The following is a 23,971-nucleotide window of genomic DNA, read 5'->3' as shown; positions in this document are numbered from 1 at the left end:
GAGGTTGCAGAGGACTTTAATGACTGTAGGCGTGGTCATATCTGGGCAGGGGATGGTGAATGGGAAGTGTGGGTACTTGTCCATGATATTCAGGAGGTACATGGATGGAAGGAGACCCTTGAAGTCCATACAGTCCTCTGGGCGAATGGGGATCTGGTGGTACGCTGACTTGAACATCTCAAAGGGGCCAGTGGCCTTGATGATCTGATGAGACTGATCTCCTCTACGAGGTTGTTGGCCCTCACAAAATGGTAGAGCCTGGTGACCCTGTGGTGGCAGAGGTAATCGTACAGGGCTTGGAGGCAATCTACGTGCCCTGGTGCAGATTCCCCTGGACAGAGCATCGGGTGGCTCATTGGGCTTCCCTGGCAGATACAAGATCTCGTAATTATGATCTTGATCTTGTCATTTTTAATTTCCCCCTGCTGTTTATTATTAAACAAAAGTGACGGCTCTCTGGTCCATCAGCAGGGTGAAGGGTCCGCTGGCCAGATAGTGCCTCCAGTGGTGCACGGCCTTCACTATAGCCCGTGCCTCCTTCTCAATGGTGGAGTGCCTGAGTTCGGGGCCCTGGAGGGAATGCCAAGGACCTGCCTGCTTGGTTCAGCATGGCAGCCAGTGTGAAGTCAGAGGCATCGCTCTCCACTTGGAACGGAACGGATTCATCAATGGCATGTATCGCCGTCTTGGCTATCTCATCCTTAATGCCCTTGAAAGCCTTACGGGCCTCCGTCGATGGGGGAAAGGTTGTGGTTTTCACCAGGGGGTGGGCCTTGTCTGCATAACTGGGGATCCACTGGGCATAGTATGAGAAGAACCCCAGGCACCTTTTTAAAGCCTTAGGGTTCTAGGGCAGTGGGAGTTCCAGAAGGGGATGCCTGTGCTCAGGGTCAGGGGCTCTACCATGTATCCCAGTTTTGCCAGATGCGTGGTGCTGAATACTTACTTATTCTGGCTGTACTTTCAATGAGAACTTTTGCAGGTTCTTGTGTTTCTCCTAGTTCCGGCCACAGATGGTGAGATGATCCAGATATGGATAGGTAGCTTTTAATTTATTGTCATCCACCATGCGGTCCACCTCCCTTTGGAACAATGACACCCTGTTCGTGAGGCTGAATAGGACCCAAAGAAAGTGGTAGAGCATCCATTGGCCTAGAACGCTGTGAATGGACGTCCTCCGAGTGGATGGGGATCTGGTGGTACGCTGATGAGATCGATGGTGGAGAAGACCCGGAACTGGGCAATCTCATTCAACATGTCGACCACGTAGAGGAGGGGGTAGGCATCCTGTAAAGTGAACCCATTGATGGTGTAGCTGTAATCGATGGCCATCCGGTGCTTCTCCCCACTCCCTGTGCCCTCCATGGGCTGTAACTGATACCCTCTGCTAGTAGCTGGCCCACTTCAGCTTTTATGAACGCTCTGTCCCTGGGGCTACATCGCCTGCTTTTCATGGCTACAGGTTTGCAGTCCGGGGTGAGATCCTGGAATGGGTGGGGAGGGTGCTGGAAATGAAGGGACCTGGAGGGTGGCCAACCCACAGGTCGGGTGCCCTGGATGGCGTTCCTGTGTCTGTTTACCCGCGTTCAGAGGGAAGGGCGGGCCCTCCAGGAATTGGTTATTTCTGACTGTGAGGGAGGGTGGGGCCTGTCAAACTGTATCAGCTAACACAGGAAATCCCCCCCCCCCCCAGTATGACTGGGGCAGAGATGGGGCATCACGAGCAGTTTGAAGTTTTTATTCTTCGTGCCCCTAATGGTTAGGGTCACGGTGCAGCACCTGCGGATTTCCGTGGAGTGGGATTTGGACGCTAATTCTACCTTGCATTGGCAGGGGACAGTGGCAGGGTGTAGCATTGGACTGTGCCCAGGTATATAAAGCTCTCTGTTCTCCCTGTGTCGAATAGGCAGCCTGTGGTGCGACCATTTACCTTGATGTCCATCATCAATCTCACCAGTTAGTGCAGCCCGTTCTGGTGCAGCATGATGGAGGGCAAAGTCAACTCATTGTCGGAGTCGCTGCTGCTGTAGTGTTGGGACGGCTGCCGCCAAGATAGCCGCCATGGAGATCCCGAAGTTAGCCGCCCCCATGGATCACACTCAGTGGGGTCCAGAAGAAACACCAGACGTGACATCATCCCGTGTCATCTTTCTCCCATTCCCGCTATTTGGTTCTCAGCTAACAGAAGTGACGGCGGAAGAAGGTCAACCCAAGATGGCGACGCAGGTCGCAGTCTGCACACAACGCTGCTGGGTGGGGGTTTTAGAGTGGGCTACCCTCGTGTAGTGCCCTTCCTCCGACAGTTCATGCAGGTTGTGCTATGGGCCAGGCAATACTTCTGCGGGTGTTTTCCCTGGCCGCAGTAGTTGCACCTGAGGACTTGTCAATCTTGATGTTTTTAAGAAGATTCAACACAGTCCTCTTCCTTAATCTCCACACTGTCCAGTGCACAGGCCTGTTCTATTCCGACCTCACCCTTTCATCTTATGAATACTGACTTAAAACATTCATTCAGGACCTCCCCAACCTCCTCCACCTCCAGGTACGTTGCCTCCTTTATCCTTTATCCACCTTCATTCTCATCATCCTTCTGTTCTTCACATACACATAGAATGCCGTGGGGTTCTCCTTAATCCTACGTCCCAAGGCCTTCTCGTGCCCCCTTTGAGTTCTCCTAAGTCCTTTCTTAAGCTCCTTCCTGGCTACCATATACTTCTCACCAACCCGGCGGAATAGAACCCGGCGGCGGCATCAGTCAGGGACCCCGAGTCCCAAGATGGCGGTCCCGGTGCTTCCCACCTGGCGGTTGGGTGGCTTGCCGAGTAGGCCTCTGTGTTCTTCTGGGGTGTCTCCAGTGATCAAGCCAGTTGCATGACTTCCTAACGGGTCTGGTCACTCTTCTCCAGGAGCCGCTCCCAGATGTGGTTGGAACAGAAGCCAGCCATTAACCCATCACTGATGAGCTCCACTTGGTAAGCCACTGCAGTCACATCCCAGCTCCCTCAAGGGCCTCACAAAATCGTCAACATACTCACCAGGGTCCTGGCGTTGGGTGACCAGTAGTTAACGGGCATACATGGTGTTCATTGGGGCACCGTATTGCTGTCACAGTAGGGCCATTGTACCGTTGTACTTCTCCCAGGCAAGTGTTATTTGGTATACTTGGGGTGTCCCACCGATGAAAAGAGCAGATCGTAATTGTCTGCGGTGATCTCGTGGCGCCCATGTAGGCGTTTAAGCAATGTAGTTCCCTTGTGTTGGCCTCCAGCTTCTCCTCACAGATCGCCTTGTCCATGTCTGGTAATTCTGGATATTAAATTGTGATTCGATCAATCACCTAAAGCAGACACAAAGCTAGTAGTTAAAGGCTTTAATATCCATAAACATCGGGCTTCTCTCTACATGCTGCTAGCCCAGGTTCAAGGCTGGTATTGAGGGAGGAGACTAGGTCAATCAGCCTTTATTAGGGGACCTTATGGGGAGAGTTACAGGAACTGAGTGGGCCAGCCTCTTCAGTACAGTTGGGTCACACCTGCACTACTGTGTTCCACCATAACCATAACCTAGCGGACTGCAATGTGTTTGCTTTCAGGTGAACGATAATGGCAGCACTCTCTACATTAACGAGTATAGCTGGAACAAGGTGGCAAACATGCTATATCTGGAGTCTCCAGCTGGAGTTGGCTTCTCCTACTCTGACAGTGGAGACTATGCCACCAACGATAAACAGGTATGATGGCTGCCAGGCTGCCCCCTCTCTGTTGGGACATCCCAGGTTCTGTTGTCCCAAAACAAGAAATGGGACAAGGTCATTGACAGCTTGTAACTACTCAGTAATAATGTTACCTCAACTTCACCCCACATCCCACATCTAAGAATTTCTTGGTCACCATGGAGGGGTTGGTGCAGATTAACTCCTAGAAACCTCTATGCTCAATCATCAATGAATAGGTCATGCACTGGGCAGGCAATAGAGCAGCTGGTGCTCACTGTCCCACCTGGAGAGTTGATTTTTTCTGTCCCACCTGGAGAGAATGATCTTTTCTCTGGCCTCTTGAACCTGTCTATTTTCCACCCCCTCCCATCCCCCAGTTATCTCAGCCAATGCTCCCTGAAACCTCAAAGGACTCTTCCCAACTTGGACAGATGAGCTGTGGAAAGCGTCTCATCTGGATGTATCACAGCTTGGGATGCAGAGAGTTGTGAGCGTAGCTCAAGCCATCACACGCACTCACCTCCCTCCATTGCCTCTGTCCGTTGCTCCCGCTGTCTCTGGAGAGCTGCCGACCCATCCCACCCCACCCCCCCACATCAAACAGAAGAGACACGAGGTTGAAAACATCAACCTCTAGATTCCTGCTGTTACCAGGCAGTTGAATGGACATCCTGTTGTAAATGATGACACCCTCACACTGTTTTTAACTGTACTTTCCTCTTATTGGTGTACAACATTTTTGTACTTTCACCATTTGACTTATTGTCACACTGACCTCTACACTTGTTTTCAGGTGTTCAAGGGTGAAAGCACAGAAGTAATGTGGAGGAGGTTTAGGGACCACTTGTGCAGGGTTCAGGATAGGTATGGGACAAGGAACAGATGGTAGGAAATGAGAACCATGGCTGATGAAACAAATCAGGCAGCTGGTCAGTGGAAGAAGGAACCATATGTTAGATATAGGGAGCAGGAAACAGGAAGGGTTGGTGAGAAGTATATGGTAGCCAGGAAGGAGCTTAAGAAAGGACTTAGGAGAGCTCGAAGGGGGCACGAGAAGGCCTTGGGACGTAGGATTAAGGAGAACCCCACGGCGTTCTATGCATATGTGAAGAACAGAAGGATGATGAGAATGAAGGAGGAGCTACTAAAGGATAAAGGAGGCAACGTGCCTGGAGGTGGAGGAGGTTGGGGAGGTCCTGAATGAATGCTTTAAGTCAGTATTCATAAGATGAAAGGGTGAGGTCGGAATAGAACAGGCCTGTGCACTGGACAGTGTGGAGATTAAGGAAGAGGACTGTGTTGGATCTTCTTAAAAACATCAAGATTGACAAGTCCTCAGGTCTGGTCGAGATATTCCCCAGGCTGCTGTAGGAAGTGAGGGAAGAGAGAACTGGGGGAAGTTTATGAACTTTGAATTGTCTTTAGCTGCAGGGGAGGTGCCGGAGGATTGGAGAATGGCAAATGTAGTCTCCTTGTTTAAAATAAGGTAACAGGGAGAATCCTGTGAATTACAGACCAGTGAGTCTTGCGTCAGTGGTGAGTAAACTATTGGAGAGGATGATATGCCATCAAAAGAGTTCAGACAAGTGTATGGAATATTACTTGGCTTTTATTAACAGACTCAGTGCTACCTTAGCAGACTAAGACTTAGCCAGTTTGGCACACGAGCCTAATTGAATTTTTTGAGGAGGTAACAAAAGAAATTGATGAGGGTAGGGCAGTAGATATGGTCTACGTGGAGTTTAGCAAGGCTTTTTACAAGGTCCCCCATGAGAGACTCATCCAGAAAATAATGAGTCACGGGATCAGTGGAACTTGGCTGTGTGGCTAGCAGGAAGAAATTAGAGAGTGGTAGTGGAAGGAAAGTATTCTGCCTGGATGTCGGTGACTAGTGAAGGGGTCCCAGGGATCTGTTCTGGGACCCCTGCTCTTTGTGATTCTTATAAATAAACTGAATGAAGAGGCAGAAGGATGGGTCCATAAGTTTGTGGATGACACGGAGGGTGGATTGGAGGTGTTGTGGATGGAGCTGAAGGTTGTTGTTGGTTACAAGAGGATCTAGACAGGATGCAGAATTGGGAAGAAAAGTGGCAGATGGAGTTTAATCCAGATAAGTGTGAGGTGATGCTTTTTGGAAGGACTAACCATCATTATGACATAATTGAGAAGAGAGACGAAAGCGAGGCTGGGCAGCAGTTATTTTGGCTGGCAATGACTTCTGAAATGACTGTAGACTTATTAAATTTAATGTTTGTACTGAATTGTTAAACAATTAAATTTAGTGTTTGTACAACTCACAAATGATGAGAAGGAACATAAAAGAGCTTCTCAGACAGGTACATGGATGAAGGAAAAATAGAGGGTCACAGGGTGGGGTGGGTTTAATACTAGGGATATAGGGGTCAGCACAACTTTGAGGGCTGAAGGGCATGTACTGTGGTGTGGTGTACTATGTTATTATTACACTTACCTGCTGACTTGTTGACTTGCCTGGATTGCATTGGATTACTTGGGATGGAGGGACTCGCATTTGAAGAAAGGTTGGATAGACTAGGCTTGTATTCTTTGGAATTTAGAAGATTGAGGGGGGATCTTATAGAAACTTATAAAATTCTTAAGGGTTTAGACAGACTAGACGCAGGAAGGTTGTTTCCAATGCTGGGAAAAACCAGAACCAGGGGCCATAATTTAAGGATAAGGGGGAATTTTTTTAGGACTGAGATGAGGAAAAATTTCTTCTCTCAAAGTGGTAAATGTGTGGATTTCTTTGCCACAGGAAGTAGTTGATGCCAGTTCCCTGTCAATATTTAAGTGTAGGTTAGATTTGGCCCTTGTGGGGGTATGGGGAGAAGGCAGGAACTGGGTACTGATCAGCCATGATCATAATGAATGGCAGTGTAGGCTTGAAGGGCCAAATGGCCTATTCCTACACCTATTTTCTATGTTTCGATGTAAAGTTGTTTTCACTGTATCATGTACACGTGACCGACAATTCAATTCAATGCCCAGGACATGAGGTTACAGTAATGTAACATGGCTCAGCATGAACCGTAGGACAGCACTTTTCCAGGAAACAATAAAGGTGGAGTGAAACACAAAGTCTGCAGACGCTGTGATTGTAGTCAAACCAGAGAAAGGCAGGAGGAGCTCAGCAGGTCTCACCACGTCCATAGGAGGTAAAGGTTGATTACCAACACATCAGTAATACACCTTTACCTCCTACGGATGCAGCGAGACCTGCTGAGCTCCTCCTGCCCTTCTTTGTTTTTTTTACAATAAAGATGGTGTATGTAGGTCTTCTGTCAATTGGGGAGTAAACCTTCACCTCCCACCTGTGCATTTGTCCCACCCCTACAGGTCGCAGAGAACAATTACCTGGCCCTGTTGGATTTCTTCAGGAAGTTCCCAAACTTCACAAAGAATGCCTTCTACATATTTGGTGAAAGTTATGGTGGGATTTACACGCCAACCCTGGCCTTCAAGATCACAGACGGAGCAGCTGAAATCCACTTCAAGGTATTTGTGCTTCATTTCAACACAGATGCTGAGATCCTCTCTGTTTGCACGTTTGTGCTCTCCATCCTGTTCATCTCTCAGAGTTAGACTGGCCTGGTCAGGGTAAACTTGGAGATTTGTCCACAAGTGATTTAGGAATGAACCAGAGACGTTCCTGCAAAATAATAGGTTCTTTGAGAACCAGCTTGAATCACTTCTACTGAGGACTAGATAAGGCGTCCTGACCTCTCCCTCCCGCCAGGGTTTTACCCTGAGACAAGGGCTCCACAGGTTTCTGCAGGGCAGCACCTCCATCCCCTAGGATCAGCCATGTGAGCCTGTCACAATCACTTACTTACCTTCGTCGAGAGCAGTGCCGGCCACCACTGATGATGTAGGCGATGTGACATGTGGGGAGTGGGTGTGTTAAGTGCCAGTATACGGGTTATGGATCCCAGATGCAGGAGGAGAAGAGTGAGAGTGTCAGGATCATTCGTGTGGTAGTGAGAAAGCCAGAGGGGTTTAGCTGGGTGGTGTTTGGGGAATGGAAGAATTCAGTGTGAAGTCTGGTGAGGAGTAAAAAAAGGTGACTTCATGGTGGCTGAAAGGAACAAGTGAGTGTATTCTTCATTGGTTTATAAACTGTGGTAAATCAGTGATGTTACAAGCTCACCTCAGCTGGGGACTGGCTCAGTGTCCACCTTGTGAATTTGGACAATAGGCACACTTAGTCTGGGGTGAAACACAGAAGTCTGCAGTTGCTGAGCTTGTAGAACAAGCATACAGAAATGGAGGAAGAACTCAGCCAGGCTTGCAGTGTCCGTAGGGAGTGAAGATGCATTACTGACGTTTCAGGCCTGAGCCTTTCTTCAAGGTACATGAGTTCCATGTAGTCTAGGGGACAATGAGTGAAAGTGACATAGTCCCCATGTATTGATACTGAGATGAGCTGTGTCCTGTGTTGCAGGGGTTTGCAGTCGGGAATGGACTGAGCAGCCGGTATTACAACGATCAGGCGCTCGTTTACTTTGCTTATTACCATGGACTCATTGGGGACACGTAGGTACCTCGTTTGGATCTCTGCACTAGGAGTCATTTGACTTTGTCTGATCGGTTGCTTTGAGTCCTATGATTGACAATGTGTGAGGACCTGCTCCCATTTCAGGAGTTGATCTCCGGTTCTGACTGGCCACAAGTCTCCGAGGTGATGTTGACAGCCGCATGAAACTTGGTGAGGGACACGGTGGGTCAAACATATGAAGCTCCCTCCACACCGTCCCATCACATACTCCCAGGGCACTGGTTACACACAGAGTGAAGCATCCTCCACACTGTCCCATCACACACTCCCAGGGTATTGGTTACACACAGAGTGAAGCTCCCTCCACATTGTCCCATCACACACTTTCGTGGTACTGGTTACACACAGAGTGAAGCTCCCTCCACATCATCCTGTCACACACTCCTGGGGTACTGGTTAGACACAGAGTGAAGCTCACTCCACATCGTCCCTTCACACTCCTGAGGTACTGGTTAGACACAGAGTGAAGCTCCCTCCACACCATCCCATTACACACTCCCGGGGTACTGGTTACACACAGTGTGAAGCTCCCTCCACATCATCCTATTACACACTCCCGGGGTACTGGTTACAAACAGTGTGAAGCTCCCTCCACATCATTCCGTCACACACTACCGAGCTACTGGTTACACACAGAGTGAAGCTCCCTCCACACCGTCCCATCACACACTCTATGGACAATTTTTGTTCCAATATGTGGATGTAATACCTCTACTTCATGTTGTGGGCAGGAAAGTTAAAGAGGATTGGTTAACTTCTCCTGGGGTCAATCAGTTGAAGCTTCGACCACTTACTGAGGTAGACAGAACAATGTTAATGACCAATGTCTGCTCCGACTCTTTTGCCTATTGGGTATTGTCGTCGACACCAGTGAGTCTGTATGTACCCTTGGCCTGCTGATGTGGGGGAAATATTGACCACAGGGAGCTGTGAAGTGATGCTGATGTGAGATTAAGGGAGGGAGAGGGGTCCGGGGTGTGTGTGTGGAAAGGTCTTACCTGCTCCAGTTGGGCCATGCAACCTGATTACTTCCTGTCTTCTCTCCTCATTTCAGACTGTGGTCCAAACTGAACCAGTTTTGCTGCACAGGTGAACGCTGCAACTTTCACAACAACACCGACAGGGTCTGCGTGGAATTAGTAGGTTTCCCTTCATTCATTGCATGAGGTGGATCTCCACTCCATCTCCCCAGCACAGGCTTCCTTCAGTCAGAACTGACCGGTATCTACCCTGGGCCTAAACCAAGCACAGTGGGTGACTACAAACAGGTTCCTGGCCTCCTGGGCCCTTCTAAATCGGGCACTTTGAAGCAGTGGGAGATCCTGCCCACGCGACCTCTACAAAATGCACCAAACCCACTGGCAGGATTAGCAAACCCACACCACCCTCCTCTCCCAGGGCTTAATTACATGGGCACTTCCGAGGGAAGGCTCCATTGTCTGCCTATGCTGTATTGATCGTGCATTCTGTTCCGAGCTCATGGGCCTAGGTTACCAGGGAGACAGTGAAATTGATTCAATGCCACTCTGAAAGTCATCCTTCTTTATAATAATTTTTAAAATTTGGTAATCTTCGCGCTCCCTGATCAAGTTTCCATATTAATTTTTCAAGACTAATTCTTGACATTTTACCTTTCCAAATAAATTCTAGTATAATTTTATTCAAACTCTGAAAAAACATTTCTGGCACATGAATGGGTAATGACTGAAATAAATATTGTATTCCTAGAAAAATATTAATCTTAATACAATTCACCCATCCTATTAACATTATTGGTAGGTCTTTCCATCTTCTCAGATCTTTTTCTATCTTTTTTAAAATCGGTGAGTAATTTAACTAAAATAAATTATTTATATTTCTATCAATTTTTATTCCTAAATGTTTAATTGCTTCTTTTTGCCACTTGAATTTTGTCAATCTCTTACATTGTGAATAATCCATATCAACCATAGGCATCACCTCACTTTTATTAACATTAACTTTATAACCTGATACTAATCCATATTCTTTTAATCTCATATTCAACTTATTCAATGATACTTCTGATCTTGTTAAATATACTATGACATCGTCCGCAAACATACTAATTTTGTGCTCTTTATTGCCTATCTCAAAACCCTTAATTTCTTTATCATTTCTATTTATTTCTGCCAATGGTTCTATTGCTAATGCAAATAAAAAAGGTGACAATTGACAACCTTGTCCAGATAAAAGGTTTTGATATTTGTCTATTCGTAACCACTTTTGCTTTTGCCTGATCATACAATGCTTTTATCCAATTTACAAAAGTATTTGGAATCCCAAATGTATTAAGTACTTTAAACAAAAAAAAATCCCCCTCCAATGCTTTCTCTGCATCTAACGGGACCACTACTGCTGGAATCTTTCTATTTTGTGCTACATTTATCAAACTTACCGCTGTTCTATTTTTTAATAAAACCAGTTTGATCCATATTAATTAATTTTGGTAAAAATTTAGCTAACTGATTAGCTAATAATTTTGATACAATTTTATAAAACGTATTCAGTAGTCATAGTGATATAGATCTAGAAGTAGGTTGTAGACAATCTTTCCCTTTCTTCGGAATTAGTTAATAATGCTGTTTTGAAAGACTGGTAGGTCATGTACCTCTTTCATTTGGTCTAATTCCCTCATTAATACAGCTACTAATAATTCCTTAAATTCTTTCTAAAATTCTGGTGGGAAACCATCTTCACCTGGTGCTTTATTATTCTATAATGACATTAGGTCTTGTAAATTTCTATTTCAAAAAAAGTAGTAGATAATTCTAATTTTCACCTTCATCTAACACAGGAAATTTAACTTGTCACAAATATTCTTCTATTTTATTATCATCCTTCAAATATTCTGATTGATGGGGGGAGTCACGTGATGGAGTTGTGGCCAGTAGGGTAAAACCAGCCCTATCCAGAAAAGAAAAAAAGTCAAGAAAAGACAAAGTTCAACAAATATAAAATAGAAGATAAAGTTGCAGAGAAGAGAAAGAAGATGGCACCCAAGAAGGAAAAAGTAAAAACAACGGGAAAAAAAGAAAAGTCACTGGAAAAGAAAGAAAGCCTTACCTGCACGAAGGATCAGGGAGCCATGGTGGCGAAGAACGTCCGTCCTCCAAGGTTGGTGGCGGCCCTGCGGAGTCGTGACCCCCCCGACCACTGGACTGCAAAAATGGCTCTCTCAGCCAAACAAAAGTGCGCAAGGAGTTGCACATGAGCAGTGCGCAATAAAAGGGTAAAAGAAAAAACTGACATTTTACTGGTGGGAGGGGGGCTCAGCCGAGGAGCGGACAACTATGGCACGACCAGCTGAGGGATGCCCGACATCAGGGCTCTCAGCTGGAAGATGAAGAAGGCGACAGGAGAGGGAGTGAGGTACCAGGCGAGAAAGAAAGTCAACAGTGAACGGCAAGAGGAGCAGCAGCAGGAGGCCCGACAGATGAGCAGCCCAGAAGGGGAGGACCAACAGCAAGAGGCCCAGCAAGAAGAGGCCCGACAAAGTGATACAAGGAACTCATCAGGAAAATCAGAAGTGACACAGATACAAAGAAGAGAAGAAGAAGACACAAACACGGGTACAGACACAGAAGAAGAGGAAGAAGACGACCAAGATCTTCACAGAGAAATAGAAGGTAAAGCAAATGGACGGAATATAGATAAAGCTTTTTTTGAAGAACAAATAAAAGGATGGATCCTGAAAGTTCTGGGAATGACAGAAATGCAGGAAGAAATGGAAATAGAAAGGGCACACAGAACACTAGCTCCAAAACCACAGATACATCAAAAACCAAGATCCATCTTAGTAACATTTTTGAGATATATGACAAGAGAAAATATACTGGAGCGGGCATGGAATTAAATTAGAGAAGATAATAAACCATTGGAATATAAGGGTTAAAAAATATTTTTTTACCCAGACATAAGTTTTGAACTCTTAAAGAGGAGGAAGGAGTTTAATCCAGCAAAATTGATCCAATGGTAAAAAGGATATAAATTCATATTGACATCCAGCTGTGCTTAAAATATTTATACCTAGGGAGCAAAACAGACTGTTCTCGGATCCGGAGGAAGCGCAAGAATTTGCAGAGCATCTGCAGGACAGAAGGAGAGATGAAGAGATGTAATAAGAATGAAAAATGGCGATAAAGTATATATAAAGATGTAAAAATGATGTATATATAAAGAACTAAAGAGGGAAAAGAGGAGGGAAGGAAGGAAGTAAAGGGAAAAAGGGAGAGCTTTGTTATATGTGGGTTAAAAAAAGTGTTTTCTGGGGGGTGTTGGGTGGGGGAGAGAATAACCGTCATTGCAAAATCAGTTGATCCTTGCGAACAAGATCGCAATCCAAATGGAAAGGGGAGTTGCGATTGCCCAGCAAGGAATAAGGGGCAACTCAGAGAGGGGGGGAATTTGGGGTTAAGGGATTATTGGGTGTGGGAATTATTGGAGTATTTTATGTTTTAAATGTATTGTCATACATTGAGTTTAAAAAGGGAAAACTGAGAGATGAAAATGGGGAAAAGGGTGGTGAGGAAGCGGAAATGAGGTGTAAACAAGATATAAGATGGCCACATTGAAGTATATGACTATAAACATTAATGGAATACATAACCAAATTAAAAGGAAGAGGCTCTTAAATTTACCAAAAAAAAGAAAAAATAGATATAGCATTTGTGCAGGAAACACATCTAACTGAAGTGGAACATAACAAATTAAAGAGAGACTGGGTAGGACACGTAACAGCAGCATCATATAATTCAAAAGCCAGAGGAGTAGCTATATTAATTAATAAAATTGTACCAATCAAAATAAAGGAGGAAATAATAGATCCAGCAGGGAGATATGTAATGATAAAGTGTCAGATATACGCAGAATTTTGGAATTTGCTCTATATATATGCACCTAATGAGGAAGATCACAAGTTTATGCAGGATATTATTTTGAAGATTGTAGATACACAAGGAAATATATTGATAGGAAGGGATTTTAACCTTAATTTGGATCCAATGTTGGATAAAACTGGAAAAAAGAGAAGCAAAAAGAATAAAGTAGCCAAATTTATGGTTAAATCAATGCAGGAAATGAAACATGGATATATGGAGGAGGCAGCACCCAAGAGAGAAGGAATATTCATATTATTCGAGTAGGCATAAAACATACTCAAGGATTGATATGTTTTTGTTTTTGGCCCATATTGATGGGAGAGTTATGAAGCTAGACTACTATCTGATCATTCACCCCTGTTATTAGCAATAGAACTAGAGGACATCCCACCAAGAACATATAGATGGAGGTTAATCTCCATGCTACATAAAAGGCAGGAATTTAGATAGTTTATTGAATGCCAAATTAAAACATATTTTGAAATAAACACTGAATCAGTGAAAGACAAATTTATATTATGGGATGCATTGAAAGCCTTCATTAGAGGGCAGTTAATAAGTTATGTAACTAAGATGAAAAAGGACTACAATCGGGAAATAAGCCGTTGGAAAGGGAGATAGTAAGTACAGGAAAGGAACTTGTAAAAAGGGATGATATAATGAAAAAGAGAGTATTGGCGGACAAAAAAAACCCAAACATTTCAAACGTACAATGTGGAGAAGAACATAATGAAAATAAAGCAAAAGTATTACAAATTGGGAGAAAAAAACCATAAAATGTTAGCCTGGCAACTTAAAACAGAACAAGCTAAAAGAACTGTATTGGCATCAAGGAAAAAGGACAAACAAATAAACCCAATAGAGATTAATGAAAACTTTAAGGAATTTTATGAACAATTATACCAATCTGAGAACGAGGGGAAAGTTGATAAAACAGAAGAGTTTTTAGCTAAAATTGAACTACCAAAATTGCAAGATGAACAGAACAAACTGATAGAACCATTTGAAATAGAGGAAGTACAGGATATATTAAAAAAGCTGCCGAATAATAAAACACCAGGAGAGGATGGATTTCCAATAGAATTTTATAAAACATTTAAAGAGTTATGAATTCCTCCTCTCCTGGAAGTAATGAACCAGATAGAAGAAACACAGAACTTGCCAGATTCATGTAAGACAGCAATAATTACAGTAATACCAAAGACTGGGAAGGATCCATTAACACCAGCATCATTTAGATCAATATCTCTACTTAACTCAGATTATAAGATAATGGCGAAATTATTAGCAAACAGATTGTCCGATTGTGTACCAAAAGTAGTAAAACAAGATCAAACTGGATTTATCAAGAAAAGACGAACAGTGGATAATGTCTATAAACTTATTAATCTAATTCATGCAGTTCAAGGAAATAAGAAGCCAACAGTGGCTGTTACTTTAGATGCAGAAAAAGCCTTTGACAGAGTAGAATGGAACTATTTATTTAAAGTGTTACAGAGGTTCAATCTGTTAACAGTAAATGGATATGTAATTTAAATTAAGTAGGTCAACTAGACAGGGATGTCCATTATCCCCTTCAATGTTCACCTTAGCAATAGAACCATTGGCAGAACTGATAAGAACAGAAAATAAAATAAAATAATTAAAAATAAAGGAGAAGTAGTATAAAATCAGCTTATTTGCAGATGACATCATAGTATACCTAACAGAACCAGAAATATCAATAAAAGAATTACATAAGAAATTGAAGGAGTATGGAGATACATCGGGGTACAAGATCAACGCAAATAAAAGTGGTGATGCCAATGAGTAATGCGGATTATACAGAATTTAAAAAAGAATCACCATTTAAATGGCAAGCACAAGCAATCCAAATCCTACGTATCAGGTTAGATAATAACTTAAACCACTTGAACAAACTAAATTATCAGCCACTAATAAAGAAATTGCAGGAAGACTTAGAACATTGGAAAGAATTACTGCTAACGTTGATAGAAAGGGTAAATTGCATTAAAATTATTTTCCTAAGGATACAATACTTATTTCAATTGTTGCCAATTCCCTTAACAGAGAAATTCTTTAATGAACTAAAGAGAATAATAAGGAAATTCTTGTAGAAAGGGGAGAAACCGAGGGGAGCATTAGATAAATTAACAGAGAGGTATAACCAAGGTGGTATGCAGTTACCAAACTTTAAAAGTTATTATAGAGCCGCACAATTAAGGTATTTATCAGATTTTTACCATCAAGGAAAAAAACCAGACTGGACTAAGATAGAGCTAGATAAAATAGGGGAGAAGGTACCGGAACATATATTTTATAAGTAGGATGAAAATCTGGTGCAATATAAAAACTCACCAGTATTGGATCATTTACTTAATATATGGAAGAAGATCTACTTGGAAAGGAAAAAAAATGAATTACCAAATACCAAAATTGTTATTAACACAAAACTCACAAATCCCTTATACAATAGATAACCTTTCCTTTAGAGAATGGGAGAGAAAAGGAATCAAAAGAATTGAAAATTGTTTTTTGGGAAATAATTTATTAACATTTGAACAGTTGAAGTACAAATATGGAATAACTCATGGTACAATGTTTGCATACCCCCACCAACTGAAAGCTTATTTAAAGGACAAATTGGGAAACAGTCTGAGATTACCAGAAGGAAGCAGCTTTGAATGTGATTACAGACACAATGATAATTAAAAGATTTATAATGAACATGTACATTAAGCTGCAAGATAAGGAAAATGATGAAATAAGCTATAAACCTAAACAAAAGTGGGAAAAAGATTTAAACATAAAGATAAAAAATGAAGCATGGGAAAAGTTATGTTCTGGAACTATGAAGAATACAATAAACACAAGGTTACGCATGATACAGTATAATTGGTTACACAGGTTATATATCACGCCCCAAAAGTTAAAAGAATGGGATCCAACATTATCAGATAGATGTTTTCACTGTAAGAAGGAAATGGGAACAACAGTACATGCAATTTGGGCATGTGAGAAAGTGAAAATGTTATGGGAAGATCTAAATCAGATATTAAATAAAATCACAAAAAATAACATACTAAAAAATCCAGAGATCGATCTTCTAAGTAACATAAGAAGTAAAGAATTAGGCCTCAAATTGGATAAAGCGCAGAAAAGATTTATTATGATAGCCTTAGCAGTAGCAAAAAAATGTATAATGTCAACTTGGAAAATGGAAGAGAGCCTGAGAATACAGCAATGGTACATGGAAATGAATAAATGTATTCCATTGGAAAAAATAACATATAATTAAAAAAATAAAGTCACATTATTTGAAAAAATTTGGAACCATACATGGAACATAACAGAGAGGGCTTGCCTCGGACCTCCACCCCCTAAAATGATAAGAAGACAAAACAACATGATTCAGTGTGTAAAAATAGATGACACATTTTTCTTGTTTATTTTTCATTGTGTGAAGACATTGTTTTATGGTTTTATTGTATTGTATATGTTCAATATTTATGGGTTTTGGAGGGCAGTGGGAAGGGGGGGAGGGAGGGAGGGAGGGTAGGGGGGAAAAAGAGAGAAAATGCCACTGTGTATATTTAATGAGAAACGTTTGTATATATTTGGGTTGATATGGTTCACAGTGTGAAAAATAAAAAAAAAAGATTCTGATTGATAAAGTTTTGCATAAAATTCCTTTATCATTTATTTCCCGTGTTTTATAAATAACTTGGCCAGTATTTTTCTTAGTAGCAATTATTGTTCTAGAAACTTGCTCTGTTTTTAATTGCCATGCTGGTACTTTACATAACCATATAACCATATAACAATTACAGCACGGAAACAGGCCAATTTGGCCCTTCTACTCCACACTGATCCAAGTACCCTCCTCTAATCCCACTTATCAGCACTCTCCCCATATCCCTCCATCCCCCTCCCATCCATATACTTATCCAACTCTTTCTTAAATGACAAAATTGAATCTGCCTCCACCACCTTTCCCGGAAGCCCATTCCACACAGTAACCACTCTCTAAGAAGTTCCTCCTCATGTTACTCCTAAACCTTTGCCCATCAACTCTCAACCCATGCCCTCTTGTATCCATCTCTCCTACTCTCAATAGGAAAAGCCTATCTATCCCTCTCAACATCTTAAACACCTCTATCAAATCCCCTCTCAGCCTTCTACTACGTTCTAAGGAATAAAGATGTAATTTGCTCAATCTTTCCTTGTATTCCAGATGCTGAAACCCAGGCAACATTTTTGTAAATCTTCTCTTCTCTCTCTCTATCTTGTTAATATCCTTCCTATAAATCAATGACCAGAACTGCACACAGTTCTCTAAATTTGGCCTCACCAATGCCTTGTACAGTTTGATCATTATTTCCCAACTCCTATATTCTATGCACTAATTTATATAGGTAAGCATACTAAAGGCCTTCTTCACCACCCTATCCACATGTGCTCCTACCTTCAGGGAACAATGTACCATTATTCCTAGATCTTTCTGCTCCACTGCATTCTACAATGCCCTCCCACTTACCACATATGTCTCGCTTTGATTATTCTTTCCAAAATGAAGCACCTCACACTTATCAGCATTAAACTCCATCTGCCATCTTTCTGCCCACTCCTCTAAGCAGAATAAATCCCTCTGCAATCTTTGAAAACCCTCTTCATCATCCACAATTTCCCCTATTTTAGTATCATCTGGATATTTACTAATCCAATTTACCGCCCCATCCTCCAGATCATTAATATATACGACAAACAGCAATGGTCCCAATACCGAACCCTGAGGTACACCACTTGTCACCGGCCTCCATCCTGACAAATAATTATCTACTACTACTCTCTGGCACCTTCCTTCCAGCCACTGTTGAATCCATTTGACTATCTCCAAATTAATACCCAAGGACTTAGCCTTCCTAACTAATCTCCCATGCGGAACCTTATCGAAGGCCTTACTGAAGTCCATATAGACAATATCCACTGCTCTACCCTCATCAACATTCCTAGTCACTTCTTCATAAAATTCAACAAGACCTTCCGCGCACAAATCCGTGTTGAGTGTCCCTGATCAGACCCTGTTCTTCCATATACTTATATATACTATCTCTAAGAACGCTTTCCATCAATTTACCTACCACAGACGTCAAACTTACAGGCTGATAATTTAAACAAAGGAACCACATACGCAACATGCCAATCCTCCAGCATTATACCCGTCTCTAATGACATTTGAAAAATCACTGCCTGAGCCTCAGCTATTTCCTCACTAACTTCACTCAAGGTCCTGGGGAAAATCCTGTCAGGACCTGGAGACTTATCCATATTTATATGTTTCAAAAGCTCCAGTACTACTTCTTTCTTAATCACTATCTTAATCACATATATACACCCTTTGCTTCCTTTACCCTGCACAGTTCAATATCCCCCATCTCTTTTGGCTCCTCACACATTTGTCCTTTCTGATTCTCCATTGGACCAATTTTATCTCTCACTTTCCTTTTGCTATTTACATATTTGTAGAAATCCTTTGGATTTATTTTCACCCTGCTTGCTACAGCCACCTCATACCTTTTAGCTTTTCTAATTTATTTCTTAAGATTCTTTTTACATTCATTATAGTATCCAAACATCTTTTTTTTCTGTTTCTTTTATTTATTGTAGTACTCTCTCTTTTTTCGAACCAAGTTTCCAATATCCCTTGAGAACCATGGCTCTTTCAAACTTTTGACCTGACCTTTCAACCTAACAGGGTTTATAAAGATGTTGTACTCTTAAAATCTCTCCTTGAAAAGACCCTCCATTTCTCTATTACATCCTTCCCAGAAAACAAATTGCCCCAATCCACCTCTTGTAAATCCTTTCGCAACTCCTCAAACCTAGCTTTTCCCCACTCATAAACCTCAACTCTGGGCCCAGACCTATCCTTTTCCATAATTACCTTGAAGCTAATGGTACTACGATCACTGGACCCGAAGTTCTCCCCCACACATACTTCTTGTCACCTGACCCATCTCATTCCCCAACAGTAAATCCAACACAACTCCCAATCGAGTTGGTATCTCCACGTATTGATGTAAAAAGCTATCCTGCACACATTTTACAAACTCGAACCCATCCAGCCCTTTCACAGAATGGGTTTCCCAATCAATATTTGGAAAATTTAAATCCCCCACAATCACTACCCTGTGCTTATTACAAATATCTGCTATATCCCTACTAATTTGTTCCTCTAATTCACGTTCCCCATTTTTAATTTTTTTTTTCACACTATAAACCACATTGATCAAGATACATACATTTTCCTTTTCAAATATATACAGTGTCGTTTTCTCCCCCCTCCCTCTTCCCCTCCCACCCTCCCTACCTCCCCTCCCATTCATTTAAAGTTCAGAATCTAAGATACATTAAACCCGTCAAACAATGTTGTCACTCAATAAAAACAAACAAGAAATTCCACTGAGTCAGTTCTTTTCATTCTCTTCTCCTTCTGTCATTTTAGGTGGTAGATGTCCCCGGTAGGTTTTCTCTATTATGTTTCATGTATGGCTCCCATATTTGTTCAAATATTGTAATATTATTTCTTAAATTATATGTTATATTTTTGATGGAATACATTTATTCATTTCTATATACCATTGTTGTATTCTCAAGTTATCTTCTAATTTCCAGGCTGACATAATACATTTTTTTGCTACAGCTAGGGCTATCATAACAAATCTTTTTTGTGCACCATCCAAATCAAGTCCAAATTCTTTGTTTTTTATGTTACTTAGGAGGAGAATCTCTGGGTTTTTGGTATATTGCTTTTTGTGATTTGGATCTTCCCAAAATTTTTTCACTTTCTCACATGTCCAGATTGCATGAATTGTTGTTCCCGTTTCCTTTTTACAGCGAAAACATCTGTCAGATACTGTTGGGTCCCATTTATTTAACTTTTGAGGTGTAATATATAGCCTGTGTAACCAGTTATATTGTATCATACGTAACCTCGTATTTATTGTATTTCTCATAGTTCCTGAGCATAACTTCTCCCATGTTTCCTTCTTTATCTTTATGTTTAGATCTTGTTCCCATTTTTGTTTAGTTTTACCATTTGTTTCCTCATTCTCCTTTTCTTGTAGTTTAATATACATGTTTGTTATAAATTTTTTGATTATCATTGTGTCTGTAATCACATATTCAAAATTACTCAGACTGCTTCCCAATTTGTCCTTCAAGTAGGATTTCAGTTGGTAGTATGCCAACACTGTATCGTGAGTTATATTATATTTATCCTTCATTTGTTCAAAGGATAATAATTTATTTCCCGAAAAGCAATTTTCTATTCTTTTGATCCCTTTTTTCTCCCATTCTCTAAAGGAAAGGTTATCTATTGTAAAAGGGATTAGCTGATTTTGCGTCAGTATTAGTTTTGGTAGTTGGCAATTTGTTTTATTCCTTTCTACATGAATCTTCTTCCAAATATTGAGCAGATGATGTAATACTGGAGAATTCCTACGTTGTACCAATTTTTCATCCCATTTATATAATATATGTTCGGGTATCTTCTCCCCTATTTTATCTAGTTCTAATCTAGTCCAATCTGGCTTTTCCCTTGTTTGATAAAAATCTGATAGGTATCTTAATTGTGCGGCTCTATAATAATTTTTAAAGTTTGACAGTTGTAAGCCTCCTTGTTTATACCATTCTGTTAATTTATCTAGTGCTATCCTCGGTTTCCCCCCTTTCCATAAAAATTTCCTTATTATTTTCTTTAACTCCTTGAAGAATTTCTCTGTCAAGTGTATTGGCAATGCCTGAAATAGGTATTGTATCCTTGGGAAAATGTTCACTTTAATACAGTTTATCCTTCCTATTAGTGTTAGTGGTAAGTCTTTCCAATGCTCTAAGTCATCCTGTAATTTTTTCATTAGTGGATAATAATTGAATTTATATAGATGGCCAAGGTTTTTATTTATTTGTATACCTAGGTATCGCATTGCTTGCATTTGCCATCTGAATGGTAATTATTTCTTAAACTTTGAGAAATCCGCATTATTCATTGGCATTGCTTCACTTTTATTTGCGTTAATCTTGTATCCCAACACTTCTCCATATTTCTTCAATTTCTTATGTAATTCTTTTATTGATATTTCTGGTTCTGTTAAGTATCTTCTCTCTCTTTGGCTTGGCTTCGCGGACGAAGATTTATGGAGGGGGTAAAAAGTCCACGTCAGCTGCAGGCTCGTTTGTGGCTAACAAGTCCGATGCGGGACAGGCAGACACGATTGCAGCGGTTGCAAGGGAAAATTGGTTGGTTGGGGTTGGGTGAATTTATATAGATGGCCAAGGTTTTTATTTATTTGTATACCTATGTATCGCATTGCTTGCATTTGCCATCTGAATGGTAATTATTTCTTAAACTTTGAGAAATCCGCATTATTCATTGGCATTGCTTCACTTTTATTTGCGTTAATCTTGTATCCCGACACTTCTCCATATTTCTTCAATTTCTTATGTAATTCTTTTATTGATATTTCTGGTTCTGTTAAGTATACTATAACGTCATCTGCAAATAAACTGATTTTATATTCCTTGTCTTTTATTTTTATCCCTTTTATTTTATTTTCTGTTCTTATCAGTTCTGCTAGTGGTTCTATGGCTAACGCGAACAATAATGGCGATAGTGGGCATCCCTGCCTTGTTGATCTGCTTAAGTTAAATTGTTTTGATATATATCCATTTACTGTCACTTTCGCCAATGGCCCTTTATATAATGCTTTAATCCAATTAATATATTTCTCTGGTAAGCTGAATTTTTGTAGTACTTTGAATAAATAATTCCATTCTACTCTGTCAAAGGCCATCTCACCGTCTAAAGCAACCGCTACTGTTGGAGCTTTATTTCCTTCTACTGCATGAATTAAGTTAATAAATTTACAAATATTGTCTGTTGTGCGTCTTTTTTTAATAAATCCAGTTTGGTCTAGATTTACCATTTTCGGTACATACTCTGCTAATCTGTTTGCTAATAGTTCAGCTATTATCTTATAATCTGTGTTAAGTAAAGATATTGGTCTATATGACGCTGGTGCGAGTGGATCTTTCCCTGTCTTTGGTATTACCGTAATTATTGCTGTTTTGCATGAATCTGGTAAGCTTTATGTTTTGTCAATCTGGTTGATTACTTCCAGGAGGGGAGGAATTAATGAATCTTTAAATGTTTTATAGAATTCTATTGAGAATCCATCCTCTCCTGGTGTTTTATTATTTGGTAGTTTTTTTATTATCTCTTGTATTTCTACTATTTCAAATGGTTCTGTTAATTTAATTTGTTCTTCTGTTTGTAATTTTGGTAGTTCAATTTTAGTTAAAAATTCATCTATTTTGTCTTCTTTCCCTTCGTTTTCAGTTTGGTATAATTGTTCGTAGAATTCTCTGAAGTTTTCATTAATCTCCATTGGATTATATGTGATTTGTTTGTCTTTTTTCCTTGATGCCAATACTATTCTCTTAGTTTGTTCTGTCTTAAGCTGCCACGGTAGAATTTTGTGCGTTTTTTCTCCTAGTTCATAATATTTCTGTTTTGTCTTCATTATGTTCTTCTCCACCTTATATGTTTGTAGTGTTTCATATTTTATTTTTTTATCTGCCAATTCTCTTCTTTTAGTTGTGTCTTCCTTCATTGCTAATTCTTTTTCTATATTTGCTATTTCCCTTTCCAACTGCTCTCTTTCCTGATTGTAGTCCTTCTTCATCTTGGTTACATAACTTATTATTTGCCCTCTGATGAACGCTTTCATTGCGTCCCATAGTATAAACTTTAGTTTATCTTTCAAAGATTCTGTATTTATTTCAAAGTACATTTTAATTTGTCGTTCAATGAATTCTCTAAAATCCTGCCTTTTCAGTAGCATGGAGTTTAATCTCCATCTATACATTCTTGGAGGGATGTCCTCCAACTCTATTGTCAATGACAAGGGTGAATGGTCCAATAATATTCTAGCTTTATATTCTGTTTTCCTAACTCTGTCTTGCATGCGAGCTGATAACAGGAATAGGTCTATTCTTGAGTATGTTTTATGTCTACCCGAATAATATTAATATTCCTTTTCCTTTGGGTGTTGTTTCCTCCATATATCCAAAAGTTGCATTTCTTGCATCGATTTAATTATAAATGTGGTTACTTTGTTCTTTCTGTTAATTTTTTTCCCAGTTTTATCCATATTTGAATCCAAATTAAGGTTGAAATCCCCTCCTATTAGTATGTTCCCTTGCGTGTCTGCTATCTTCAAAAAAATATCTTGCATAAATTTTTGATCTTCTTCGTTAGGTGAATATACATTGAGTAAATTCCAAAACTCCGAATATATCTGACATTTTATCATTACATATCTCCCTACTGGATCTATTATTTCCTCTTCTATTTTAATTGGTACATTTTTACTGACTAATATAACTACTCCTCTAGCTTTTGAATTATATGACGCTGCTGTTACATGTCCTATCCAATCTCTCTTTAATTTCTTGTGATCCACTTCAGTTAAATGTGTTTCTTGCACGAATGCTATATCAAGTTTTTCTTTTTTCAGTAAATTTAGCAGTTTCTTCCTTTTGATTTGGTTATGTATTCCGTTAATATTTAAAGTCATATAGTTCAACATTGCCATTTCATACTTTGTTTATCTTTCCTTTCTGTTTCCTCATCATCACCTTTCCTTCTTATCCATTTCTGCTTTTTTTTTTTGAACACTTTATAAGACAACATTTCTAAAACATCAAACATTTCCCTTATTC

The 23,971-nt window shown here is 40.6% G+C and overlaps 1 protein-coding gene across 1 annotated transcript in view; it reads left to right on the top strand.

The window, feature by feature from the left end:
- The window catches only part of LOC138744576 (lysosomal protective protein-like), a 55,900-nt gene that overhangs the window by 14,771 nt on the left and 17,158 nt on the right, over nt 1-23,971 (top strand). The window contains exons 3-6 of the mRNA XM_069900947.1: nt 3,593-3,730; nt 7,073-7,231; nt 8,178-8,269; nt 9,346-9,430. Of these exons, the coding sequence (XP_069757048.1) occupies nt 3,593-3,730; nt 7,073-7,231; nt 8,178-8,269; nt 9,346-9,430 (474 nt within the window). The remainder of the gene's footprint in view (nt 1-3,592; nt 3,731-7,072; nt 7,232-8,177; nt 8,270-9,345; nt 9,431-23,971) is intronic.

This window comes from Narcine bancroftii, chromosome 10 (assembly GCF_036971445.1).
Source record: "Narcine bancroftii isolate sNarBan1 chromosome 10, sNarBan1.hap1, whole genome shotgun sequence".
NCBI lineage: Eukaryota > Metazoa > Chordata > Chondrichthyes > Torpediniformes > Narcinidae > Narcine > Narcine bancroftii.
The sequence above is the reverse complement of the archived record's forward strand: the minus strand, read 5'-3'. Positions and strand labels throughout refer to the sequence as shown.